Below are 11768 nucleotides of genomic sequence, written 5' to 3' on the forward strand. Positions count from 1 at the left end.
ATTCTTGGCATTTTAGTGAACTTTTCCTCAGAAAACGTCAATCAGTGGAAATGCTTCTTATCCATGATTTGGAACGTATAAATACAGAAGGACACGTTGAAATGGAAGCTTAGACAGCAAAATTGCCTTCATAATCTAATACTACAAAATCAATTAAAACGTACAGTATCATTATCCTACGAAATAAATTCGAAACTTCCACATTGTTTAGTTCAGGATAATTTCCTGTGATTTCACATAATTTACTATCCATATAAATACTTGGGCATGGTGTTGTCAATCTCTGGCCTTAAAGATTGCTGTGTGCAAAAACAAAGAGAATCTGGGAACGAAGAGGAAGCATGCTATTCCTCTTTTAAGGGTACATGGGGCCATAACACAGAAACCTCATATGAGTGGGAGATCTTGATTGAAGTTGTAACATTTCTGCATAAAATCCTGAGTGTATCTCTATTATTGATAAATGCTTCAAAATTAATTTAGCAGCCACGAAAAATTATCCATTGATTTACATTTGATGACAATCCAACTGACATCAACCTGCAATCATGATTATCGACGATAATACGAAATACAAAAAAGAGCAATTTTTGAAGTTAATTTAATTTGGTCCACTAAGTCAACTGATACGGCACACACAGAAGCTCCTGGAGCAGCTTGACTAGTGACTACTGTCCACTAACATGACTAGTGACTACTGTCCAGTCCCTTCATGACTTTGCTCGGAGACTAGTTAACTTTGAAACTCATTCCTTAGTATTGAACCCACTAACCAAATATCATTTAGTTTTTCTTCAAATTTTACAAGATGCCATTTAGCATTAAAAAAAAAAGTAAAGGAAAACATGCCGATTAAAAGCTAGCTATAAACGAAATCATAGTACGTTGTTGAAAACTGGTAAACACTCAATGAATTAGGTGAGTAAAGGTTAGTTTAGCACTTCACTAAATAATCCCTCAATTGCTGCTGGTTGAGCATATATATATATATATATATATATATATATATATATATATATATCAGCAGCGATTTCCTGAGGACAATTCCGAGTGCTTATTGTTTGAGCCTTTAAGGGAGCATTGTCTTTACTTACTACTCAATTAAAAAGAATTTAGTTACAACATAATAAAATTAAACAGGCTGAAGAATATATATAATAGGTTGGAATCATTACTATTAATCAATCATATTAGTTGCGTTATAGTACGTATTAGCATTTGGTATCTACAATAGAACTAAACGTATTAGAACTTTTCTTCCATAATTTTTCCTATTTAGTAGAGGTGACAAAATGGGCGGAATGGGCGCGATTTGCTTGAATTTAAGATGGAACCGAGTCATATAGGTTTGGACCCAACCTTACCCATATGTGTTTTGGGACTAACTTGGGCGGGATCACTTTGGGATGGATTTAGATTGATCCCGCCCAATACCCAAATCTATTTTATATATATATTTTTTCCTTTAATTCATTTTTTATTTTTTATATAACTTTAATATTTTTTATTTATTAAATTTCTTTTAGTTTTATTAAATAAACATGCAAGTGCTTTATACTCAGAATTTCCACCAAAAATTGGATTAACAAATAAAGGAAAAGATAGATATAATACAGCCATATTCCAACATATATCAAGATGGCCAAGGCAATTAAGGTGTTGAATATTTATCCTCATCATTGTCCAAGGATGGCAGGTCTAAACTGACTGAAATGCTGGAAATTCTTGTGGATAATGACTAGGAAGACTGCTAGATTATATTCACTGGTGTGACTATAAAAATTGTTAAAGATAATTTTTGGATCTAAGACTCCGTTTGGATTGGCTATATTTTCAAAATACAAAATTTTCAAGTACAATGTTACAGTAATATACAATAACTCAAAAAATATCTCATCCATATTAGTATATCAAATATTTCAAAAAAAAAATGTATAGTAAAAATTTTTCATATACACTGCGATAATAAAATATTTCAAAAATACTCCAAAAAATAGTTAATTCAAACAGAGCCCTTGCTATTTGAGCCCAATGGGTACCCCTAAGTATTTTTCAAAATTTCCCATCAATTAATGAGTACAATTGGGATTTATCCCATTTTAAACCCAATATCAAATTCCAGTACCCATTCCGCCCAAAGTCCCTGTGGGCATGGGTAATCCATTGGGACTTGGGACAAATTGCCACCTCTACTATTTAGACCTTACCTATCGTTTAAGATTGCCTTTTGATTGATTGAGGTATTTGGCAAAAGATTTAAAATCCTCTCAAAATTTTTTAGTTGTTTACATTATGTAAGAGATATTTGAATTTGTAAACTATCAATTATTTTAGTATTAAAATATTTTTTTAAAAGCTGATGTATAATATCTCTTAATTAAGTAATTTAAATAATTAGAGCAATTTAGATAAATTTCAAATTCTTCGTCAAATTTCTTAACCCAAACAAAGGGTTCATTTCAATTGACTTCTGTAGTAGAAGAACCAAATTTTCTTTTCCTCTCAACACCGCTAGCAACAGGACTTCATGGGACTTTCCACTTAGACAATGCCAAGTGAAGCTTCAGCGGTTGTTAAGCAATTGTTGGAAGGATATCCTGCAGCCAAAGATTTTCTTGATCAGTGGGACACAATTTTGTTACATCCTAATAATATGATTATATCCTATTCATATATTCACACTCACACAAGTGTGAATGCTTGAAATTTTAAGTTTTGAAACAGTCAAAATGAAATTGAGAGATTGGTTTATATTATAACACTATTAAGTGTTTTTTTTTTTTTTTTTGCTTGGTTTTCCAACTCCACGGTTGGCCATATGCCTCCAAAATTTTACGTACTATTTCACATAAAAATTTTTACTTGAACTAAGAAAATTATGCATAAACAAACCCAAATACATGCGCATTATTTACAACATTATCTCTATTCCTTGTATAGAATATTCAAACTATGCCTGCCCATTACGTTAAATCAAATCTTCCAAAGTTAATCACAACCAATTTTATAATCAATAACCAAGAGAAAAGAAAATTAACAACAAATACTCTACATGTGTTTTCTAAATATCAAGCGGTCTAATATGGAACGGTCTTTACACTCTCAAGAAAAGTTGCTGGTATGTCACAATGTTGAAATTTTTTAACAGAAACTTGCAGAATAGATCCGTCGGTTAGACTGGTACAAGTTTGTGTACAAATATATATTCTTTCATTTATATTTCTGAATGTCACAGCTCACAAGCCACAGACTGCGGAAATATCCTAATTAAGTTTGAGTTAAAGAGACAAACTTATATCAACATTAGGAATCAAAATACGAACACATGGGTTGGAAAAAGGTAAAGAAAAAATTAATCCCACATAAACACCTAACAGGAATTGGCTCGCATGGGGAAATTGATGAAGAATGTTAGATATGTCGTAGCTTCTTTGCCGTTTGAGATGACGGAATTAGGGGCAATACCGACCAAGGAAAAAAAAATCGATCCGCTAAAAGATTTATGACTAGAGAAGGTGAAAGATGAAAGAAGATGAAGAAACATTAAACTCCATATTATTAGTTGATTTAATATATATATAATTGATTTTTCTGTTTGGTTGGTTTTGCCCCGAATTTAATATATATATAATTGATTTAATGCTCAAAGTTGAAGAAGTCCTTAAACTGAACATTTTTTTTTTTTGGGTTCAAGGGCTTATATACAGCAATTTATAGTTAAGGGATTAAAACCTATAAAATGAATAGTTTTGGGACTTGCCGAAAAAGTTTCCTCTATGTTGTGTGAGTCTCCCTTGGCGCTTATATTCCGCAAATAATTTCCTGCTCCAAATTGGAGCAGTCCCACGCAGGTGGTCAATTGAGTGTACATTAATTGGCGCTGGACTGGACTGCAGGTATATATCTCCCGCTAAAGTCTAGACTACTGTCTTGATCATCCCCAAGTTCCGGGAACTAGAGGAGTCAAGTGGACTCGACTCGGAGGAAGGGAAATTTATTCAAAAAAGAAAAAAAATTCAGCGGAAAAGGTTTTATAAGGCTAATTTTGGATAACTAGAGAGATACAGGATGCCAAGATCTATTGTATATATGGTCATTAGAGCATGTAAAAGATTTACACGGCACCACATATGTTTCCACAAGAAGGTTATAAACAGGACACAAATTTAAATTAAAAAATCGAGACAATGCTACATAATTCTAACATAATAAATATGTATTCAATAAAGTTTCAACTCAAATTGACTTTGATAAAAACTTATTTAAATTTGACACGATAAATAACAAGCTTGAGTACTATAGTATCAAGGTTGATTAAGGTCATTTACACAGCTAATCCCAATTCCCAACTAATTTAATCTTAAACAAATAACAATTTAAGAACTTTATACTATACTTACTCCTAACTTTTCCTTGACTAGGTAATATCACTATTTATATGTGGTTGTGCTCCATATTTCGTTGTTCAAATTCTAGTAATTGAATGTTGGTTGAAAATTCAAGGAGAATTGAATCATAGCTCTTGCTAATCATAGCTCTTTCAGCCCTCAAATTGCTGACTTTTTTTCGGAATTATTTAGTTGGTCAAATACCATTGAGTTTATGCAAGTTTTCTCATCTTCAATCGCTAGACTTGTCATCCAACGGGTTTAGCGGGCACATACCTAAAGAAATTGGAAATCTGGAGAAGCTTACGTATTTATCCCTCATGAATAACAACTTCACAGGTAATGCTTTTGCTTTGCCTTTTTGCATGCGAACGAGGCCAAACTGCGATTAATGGCTATTTTTCCCTGTTTGGCACTGGGATTAAACACTATTTACTGTTTTACCAGCATGGCTTGGATGGCTTTTTTTTTTTTTAATTACTATTGCAACACCTCTGCTTGTTTATTCCAGAAAATTAAAAGCATAATTACCAACACAAATTTCTGCTTGCTAGTTACATCTCGACCAAGTAAGACAGTCGTTCTCAATATATCTCTGAAATGAATATGATTAGTGCTGTCTTTACATAAAATTGTCAGGTGTAATTCCCCGAGAGATTGGCAAACTGCATGGTTTGAAGGTTCTCGTGTTGGGACGTAACAACTTGACAGGTAATCAGGTCTATGAATAGCTTCACCACTACCTATTGTCTATTTACAATCATGCAACTAGCAAATATTTGGATTAAGTTCTGGGTGAAATGAATGTCTGTCAAATTATCAAATTGAATTTGAAATCAAATACGAATTAGATACATACCTAATTTGCTCGCCACTATACTATGGAAAACATCCACCAAAAAAAAAAAAAAAAACTTAGAAGTTCCAGAAGAGCCATATATTCCTTGGACGTGTCTACTTAGAACGTTTGTTACAACATTTACTTACTTTAGATAAACATAAATCCAGTGAGTTATCATTTTTTCCCCCTAGTTTGCCGCCATGTAAAAGTATGGACCATCATTTTTTTAACCCCTTTCTGTGCTGCATTGGAACGATTGTTATGTGGAGAAACCTTTTATATTATTCACTCGACCATTTTTTTAGTATTTGTGATGTAATTTATGTAAGAATTGAAATGATAACGGCTAAAAAAAAGAAAGAAAAAAAATAAAAAACGGTGCTTAGAGAATAATGTAGAGGAATCTTTCGAGGCCGATTTTGCCTCAAAGGGAACTTAGGCTTTTAGCTGCCAAAATTCTTTAAAAAACAATAAAGCACCCTATGTAGTGTGTATACATTTCACACATACACTGCTAGCCGACTTCTGTGATTGGCAGGTACGATTCCACAAAACCTGCAGGGGCTCAATCTGGAATGGAATCAAATCGCGGGAAGCATTCCAAAAGAAATCGGGAATTTGACGATACTTACTGAGCTCTACTTCGCCAACAACTCCTTGACAGGTAAATACATCTTTTTTGTTGAAGTAAATCGAAATCGCTTCTGTAGTTGTCGCAGCCTTTGCAATTGTCTTCAGAAGATATTGGAAGAAGTATCAGGATTCTAAAGGAACAAACATGGTATTAGTGCCAACGCAAGAAAGAGTTTCGTACTATGAACTTCTTCGAGCAACTGATGGGTACAGTGAAAGCAATTTGCTTGGCATTGGGAGTTTTGGATCTGTTTACAAGGGGATTCTCAATGACGGAAGGTCTATTGGTGTAAAGGTTTTCAATTTGGAATTGGAAGGAGTACTCAAGAGCTTTGATGTAGAGTGCAAAGTCCTGAAGAACCTTCGCCATCGAAATCTTGTGAAGGTCATCAGCGGTTGTTGGAACCAGGATTTTAGGGCCTTGGTGCTTGAATACATGTGCAATGGAAGCCTTGAGAAATGGCTGTATTCTGACAACTATTTCTTAGATACTCTACAGAGATTGAATATAATGATAGATGTGGCAAGTGCAGTGCAATATCTCCACGAAGAATATTCGACGCCTGTGATTCACTGTGATTTGAAGCCCAGTAATGTCTTACTTGATGAGGATATGGTTGCCCACGTCAGCGACTTTGGTATTGCAAAAATGCTGGAAAAGGAGGAAAGCTTTGCATGGACCAAGACCTTGGCTACAATTGGCTACATTGCTCCAGGTAATGATTCTTCAATCTTAATCCTAAAGTTTGTGCATAGCATTTAGTTTCTTCTTGCCTTCTTTTATGTGATACTTGTCCAATTTGAATGTTGGTTGTAGAGTATGGATCTGCGGGATTGATATCAGCAAAATGCGATGTTTATAGCTATGGAATCATGCTGATGGAAGTGTTTTCTAGAAGAAAGCCTAATGATGAATTGTTTGCTGGAAATTTGAACTTGAAGAGTTGGATAAATGATTCTCTACCTAATTCGATTCTTCAAGTCATTGATGCTAAGGTGTTGAAGCGTGAGGATGAAAATTTCACCGAGAAGTTGGAGGGTTTATCATCAATCATGGAATTGGCCTTAAAATGTGTTTGTGAATCTCCAAGTGAGAGAATTAGTATGAAAGTTACGCTGGAGACACTGAAGAAGATAAAACTCAAATTTTTGCGGGTCAATTAATAGTTCGGATTCAATATTTAGCATCTATAATCATCCGAAATATTACGAAATACATGCCAATCTGTTCACTTTAAATAAACCAAAAGCACGTGTGATCTTTGTTAATTCTTCATTGCATCTGTTGAACGTTTATTGTATTTTCTGCTATTAGTGCAGATCTTATGAGTTGAAATGAAATTGTTGTGTTGTATGACTGCAAGTCAACATGTATTATTAAATTTTGGAAATTCTGAATGTGGAGTGATCGGAATCCTCTATGTTCAAAATCAACCTTCTGAATGTGTAACGCTGTAGTTTTCTTAAACGTTAGGGAATCATAAAGCTTCTGGCTTAGATTATTAAACAATTCCCAGAAAAGTCTATTTCCTATTCATCCAACAAGTTTGGAAGCTGTAGCATAGTCTCCAAAATTTCTCATATCTTGAATCAATGCATATGTACTCCATAAATTTTATTCCGTTTCACAACTGGAAGGGAAAGGGCAGGAATTCAGGAAACCCCTCATGTTCAAAAACAACGTCCTGAACGTCATAACGCTGTAGTTGTTTTTACTGACGATATCTGCTTCAATTCTTTGCCAGTTTCTTAGACGCAGGAACCATAAAGATCAGTGAAAACCACATCCCTTGCTTCTGGCTTAGATTATATATAAAACAGCTCCCAGAAAATAACTATTTCTAATTCATCCAACCCAGAATTTCTCATATCTTGAATCACTGCATAGATTTTATTCAATTCTGGTTCACAACTGGCTGACCGAAGCTCGTTTCAGTCAAATGAATGTATGGAGAGAGAGAGAGAGAGAGAGAGAGAGAGAGAGGGAGGGAGGGAGGGAGTGAAATTCTGCTACCACCATTCTTGAAATTCTTTGTGTGCCCTACTATATTCAGCATTGAGCAACAAAAAGTGCAGTTTATGGCTTAACTGTATTCTTAGCCCCCAAAAAAAAAAAAAAATTAGAAACAAAAAGTGCTACACAAAAATCACCTGAAATTGTAACATTTCTCCAAATAATCTCTGAGTGTAACTCTGTACAATTTTTCCTAATCAATTATTGATAAATGCTTCAAAAATTAATTTAGGAGCCATGAAAGATTATCAATTGATTTACATTTGATGACATTTCAGCTGAAATATATAAGGAATCATAGAGACATATATAGGGAAAAATTTAAAATATCTGATTCCTTTGGTAGATCGTATGTTGACTGGAGGCATCCCAGCAGCATTCAAAGATCTACAAAACATGCAAACTTTGGATATGGAAGATAATAATCTAAATGGCACTTTAGAAAACCTTTGCAATTTGCAGAGGTTGGCTTATGTATACCTGACCACAAACCAGTTTTCTGGGTCTTTACCAGAATGCTTCGGTAATATGACTTCTCTTCGGGATCTTACACTAGGAAACAACTTTTTAGTCTCTGCCATACCTAATAGTTTTTGGAAACTCAAAGATCTCTTGCAGTTGAACTTATCCTCAAACTCCCTAAATGGTTCCTTGCCCCTTGAAGTTGGAACTCTGAAAGCTGTAACATCTATAGACGTATCAGCGAATCAATTCTCTGGTGACATTCCCAGCACAACAGGTGATTTGCAAAACCTGTTGATTTTAAATTTATCCCAAAACCAATTTCATGGATCTATCCCAGAGTCATTTGGCAATATGCTCAGCTTGCAAGGACTTTACTTATCGCACAACAATCTTTCTGGCTTCATACCAAAGTCAATGGAGGCACTTCGGGACCTCCAAGAGCTTGACGTTTCTTATAACCATTTAAGTGGTGAAATTCCTTCTGGTGGTCACTTTAGGAACTTTACCACTGAATCTTTTCTCTTCAATGATGCATTGTGCGGAGATTTCAGGTTTCATGTGCCGCCTTGCCCAAGAACGAATTCAATTCACAGGTCGAGAACAAAAAAGGTGCTTCTATTTGTATTTGTTCCTCTGGGAATCGCTTCTGTAGTTGTCGCAGCCTTTGCAATTGTCTTCAGAAGATATTGGAAGAAGTATCAGGATTCTAAAGGAACAAACATGGTATTGGTGCCAACGCAAGAAAGAGTTTCGTACTATGAACTTCTTCGAGCAACTGATGGGTACAGTGAAAGCAATGTGCTTGGCATTGGGAGTTTTGGATCTGTTTACAAGGGGATTCTCAATGATGGAAGGTCTATTGCTGTAAAGGTTTTCAATTTGGAACTGGAAGGAGTGCTCAAGAGCTTTGATGTAGAGTGTGAAGTCCTGAAGAACCTTCGCCATCGAAATCTTTTGAAGGTCATCAGCGGTTGTTGGAACCAGGATTTTAGGGCCTTGGTGCTTGAATACATGTGCAATGGAAGCCTTGAGAAGTGGCTGTATTCTGACAACTATTTCTTGGATACTCTACAGAGATTGAATATAATGATAGATGTGGCAATTGCAGTGCAATATCTCCATGAAGAATATTCGACGCCTGTGATTCACTGTGATTTGAAGCCCAGTAATGTCTTACTTGATGAAGATATGGTTGCCCACGTCAGCGACTTTGGTGTCGCAAAAATGCTGGAAAAGGAGGAAAGCTTTGCATGGACCAAGACCTTAGCTACAATTGGCTACATTGCTCCAGGTAATGATTCTTCAATCTTAATCCTAAATGTTTGTACAACATTTAGTTTCTTTTTGCCTTCTTTTATGTGATACATGTTCAATTTCAATGTTGGTTGTAGAGTATGGATCTGAGGGTTTGATATCAGCAAAATGCGATGTTTATAGCTATGGAATCATGCTGATGGAAGTTTTTTCAAGAAGAAAGCCTAACGATGAAATGTTTGTGGGAAATTTGAACTTGAAGAGTTGGATAAATGATTCTCTGCCTAATTCGATTCTTCAGGTTATTGATGCTAAGTTGTTGAAGCATGAGGATGAAAATTTCACTGAGAAGTTGGAGAGTTTATCATCAATCATGGAATTGGCCTTAAAATGTGTTCGTGAATCTCCAAGCGAGAGAATTAGTATGGAAGTTACGCTGGAGACACTGAAGAAGATAAAACTCAAATTCTTGCGGGTCAATTAATAGTTCGGATCGAATATGTATCATCTTTTATAATCATCCGAAATATTACGAAATACATGCCAATCTGTTCACTTTAAATAAACCAAAAGCACATGTAATCTTTGTTAATTCCTCCTTGCATCTGTTGAACGTTTGTTGTATTTTCTGCCATTAGTGCAGATCTTATGAGTTGAAATGAAATTGTTGTGTTGTATGACTGCAAGTCAACATGTATTATTAACTCGTGGAATTTTTGAATGTGGTTTTCAAAATTAACCCTTGAATGTGAATGTGTAGTTTTCACTAATGATATCTGATTCAATTATTTGTCAATTTCTTAAACGTTAGGGAATCATAAAGCTCAGTGATAGCATATCCCTTGCTTCTGGCTTAGATTATAAAACAATTCCCAGAAAAGTCTATTTCCAATTCATCCAACAATTTTGGAAGCTGTAGCATAGTTTCCAAAATTTCTCATATCTTGAATCAATGCATATGTATTCCATAAATTTTATTCCGTTTCACAACTGGCTGATGGAAGGTCATTTCCATTTGAATGAAGATGTGGTCAGGCGAGAGAGAGAGATTCTGCCATCACCATTCTTGAAATTCTTTGTGTGCATTACTGTATAATGAGGACTAATTTCATGATTCAGCATTGATCAACTGTATAATACTGGAAAAACTTATGTGCAGTCTATGACTTGATTGTATGCAAAGAAACAAAAAGTGTTTAGCAAATATTCTTCACGAAATTCTTGGCATTTTAGTGAACTTTTCCTCGGAAAACTTCAGTTGGTGGAAATGTTTCTTATCCATGATTTGGAACGTATAAATACAGAAGGACACGTTGAAATGGAAGCTTAGACAGCAAAATTGCCTTCATAATCTAAAACTACAAAATCAATTAAAACGTACAATATCATTATCCTACAAAATAAATTCGAAACTTCCACATTGTTTAGTTCAGGATAATTTACTATGAACCCACGTTCTGTGATTTCACATAATTTACTATCCATATAAATACTTGGGCATGGTGTTGTCAATCACTGGCCTTAAAGTTTGCTGTGTGCAAAAACAAAGAGAATCTGGGAACGAAGAGAAAGCATGCTATTCCTCTTTTAAGGGTACATGGGTCCATAACACAGAAACCTCATATGAGTGGGAGATCTTGATTGAAGTTTTAACATTTCTCCATATAATCCTCAGAGTGTTACTCTATTATTGATAAATGCTTCAAAATTAATTTAGCAGCCACAAAAAATTATCCATTGATTTACATTTGATGACATTTCAACTGACATCAACCTGCAATCATGATTATCGAAGATAATACGAAATACAGGTCTGCAATGTCATTCCTCTCTCTAGTGGAGGCATTTCTCTCTCTAAAGAGAGCTTTCTCTCCCTGTGGTGGGAGCTTCAGACAAGCTTCAAAAAGCTAAATCTGGAAGGTTTCACTTTCAACGCATTCAAGGAACTCTGCTATTAGTGCACTTATTTCTGCCACTACCTGTCTTTCTGGACATCTTTCATCAGCTTAGGAATTTAAAGGCTGTCGGATCTACAACAATATTCTGCTGACCAGCACCAACAACCCTTATATCTGGCTCGGGTGCGGTAACAACTGGCGGACAAAATCCACTGTCAGAGATAAAAACAAAACCTCGAGTCACTAAGAATTTGTACGTATCGAAACAGAGGAAG

The 11768-nt window shown here is 35.1% G+C and overlaps 2 protein-coding genes across 2 annotated transcripts; both read left to right on the forward strand.

The window, feature by feature from the left end:
- Positions 1–267: 267 nt before the first annotated feature.
- LOC113780785 (probable LRR receptor-like serine/threonine-protein kinase At3g47570) lies at positions 268–7026 on the forward strand. Its single transcript, XM_027326559.1, has 6 exons — positions 268–361; positions 4632–4727; positions 5028–5099; positions 5768–5893; positions 5940–6578; positions 6680–7026. Exons 1-6 carry the CDS (start codon positions 268–270, stop codon positions 7024–7026), a joined length of 1374 nt encoding a protein of 457 aa, XP_027182360.1.
- Positions 7027–8227: 1201 nt separating this feature from the next.
- Positions 8228–10079, forward strand: LOC113780786 (probable LRR receptor-like serine/threonine-protein kinase At3g47570). The gene is made up of 2 exons (XM_027326560.1): positions 8228–9632; positions 9733–10079. The coding sequence occupies exons 1-2, from the start codon at positions 8228–8230 to the stop codon at positions 10077–10079; spliced, it is 1752 nt and encodes a 583-aa protein (XP_027182361.1).
- The last annotated feature ends 1689 nt before the right edge of the window (positions 10080–11768 follow it).

Source organism: Coffea eugenioides, chromosome 8 (assembly GCF_003713205.1).
Source record: "Coffea eugenioides isolate CCC68of chromosome 8, Ceug_1.0, whole genome shotgun sequence".
NCBI classification, from domain to species: Eukaryota; Viridiplantae; Streptophyta; class Magnoliopsida; order Gentianales; family Rubiaceae; genus Coffea; species Coffea eugenioides.

Bases quoted from the DNA above. Each gene is read 5' to 3' on its own strand.
- LOC113780785 (XM_027326559.1), top strand. From the start codon at position 268: ATGGTGTTGTCAATCTCTGGCCTTAAAGATTGCTGTGTGCAAAAACAA. The intron at 362-4,631 runs GTACATGGGGCC...TTCAATCGCTAG, and splicing joins ATGCTATTCCTCTTTTAAGG to ACTTGTCATCCAACGGGTTT. The intron at 5,894-5,939 runs GTAAATACATCT...TCGCTTCTGTAG, and splicing joins CGCCAACAACTCCTTGACAG to TTGTCGCAGCCTTTGCAATT.
- LOC113780786 (XM_027326560.1), top strand. From the start codon at position 8,228: ATGTTGACTGGAGGCATCCCAGCAGCATTCAAAGATCTACAAAACATG. The intron at 9,633-9,732 runs GTAATGATTCTT...TGTTGGTTGTAG, and splicing joins AATTGGCTACATTGCTCCAG to AGTATGGATCTGAGGGTTTG.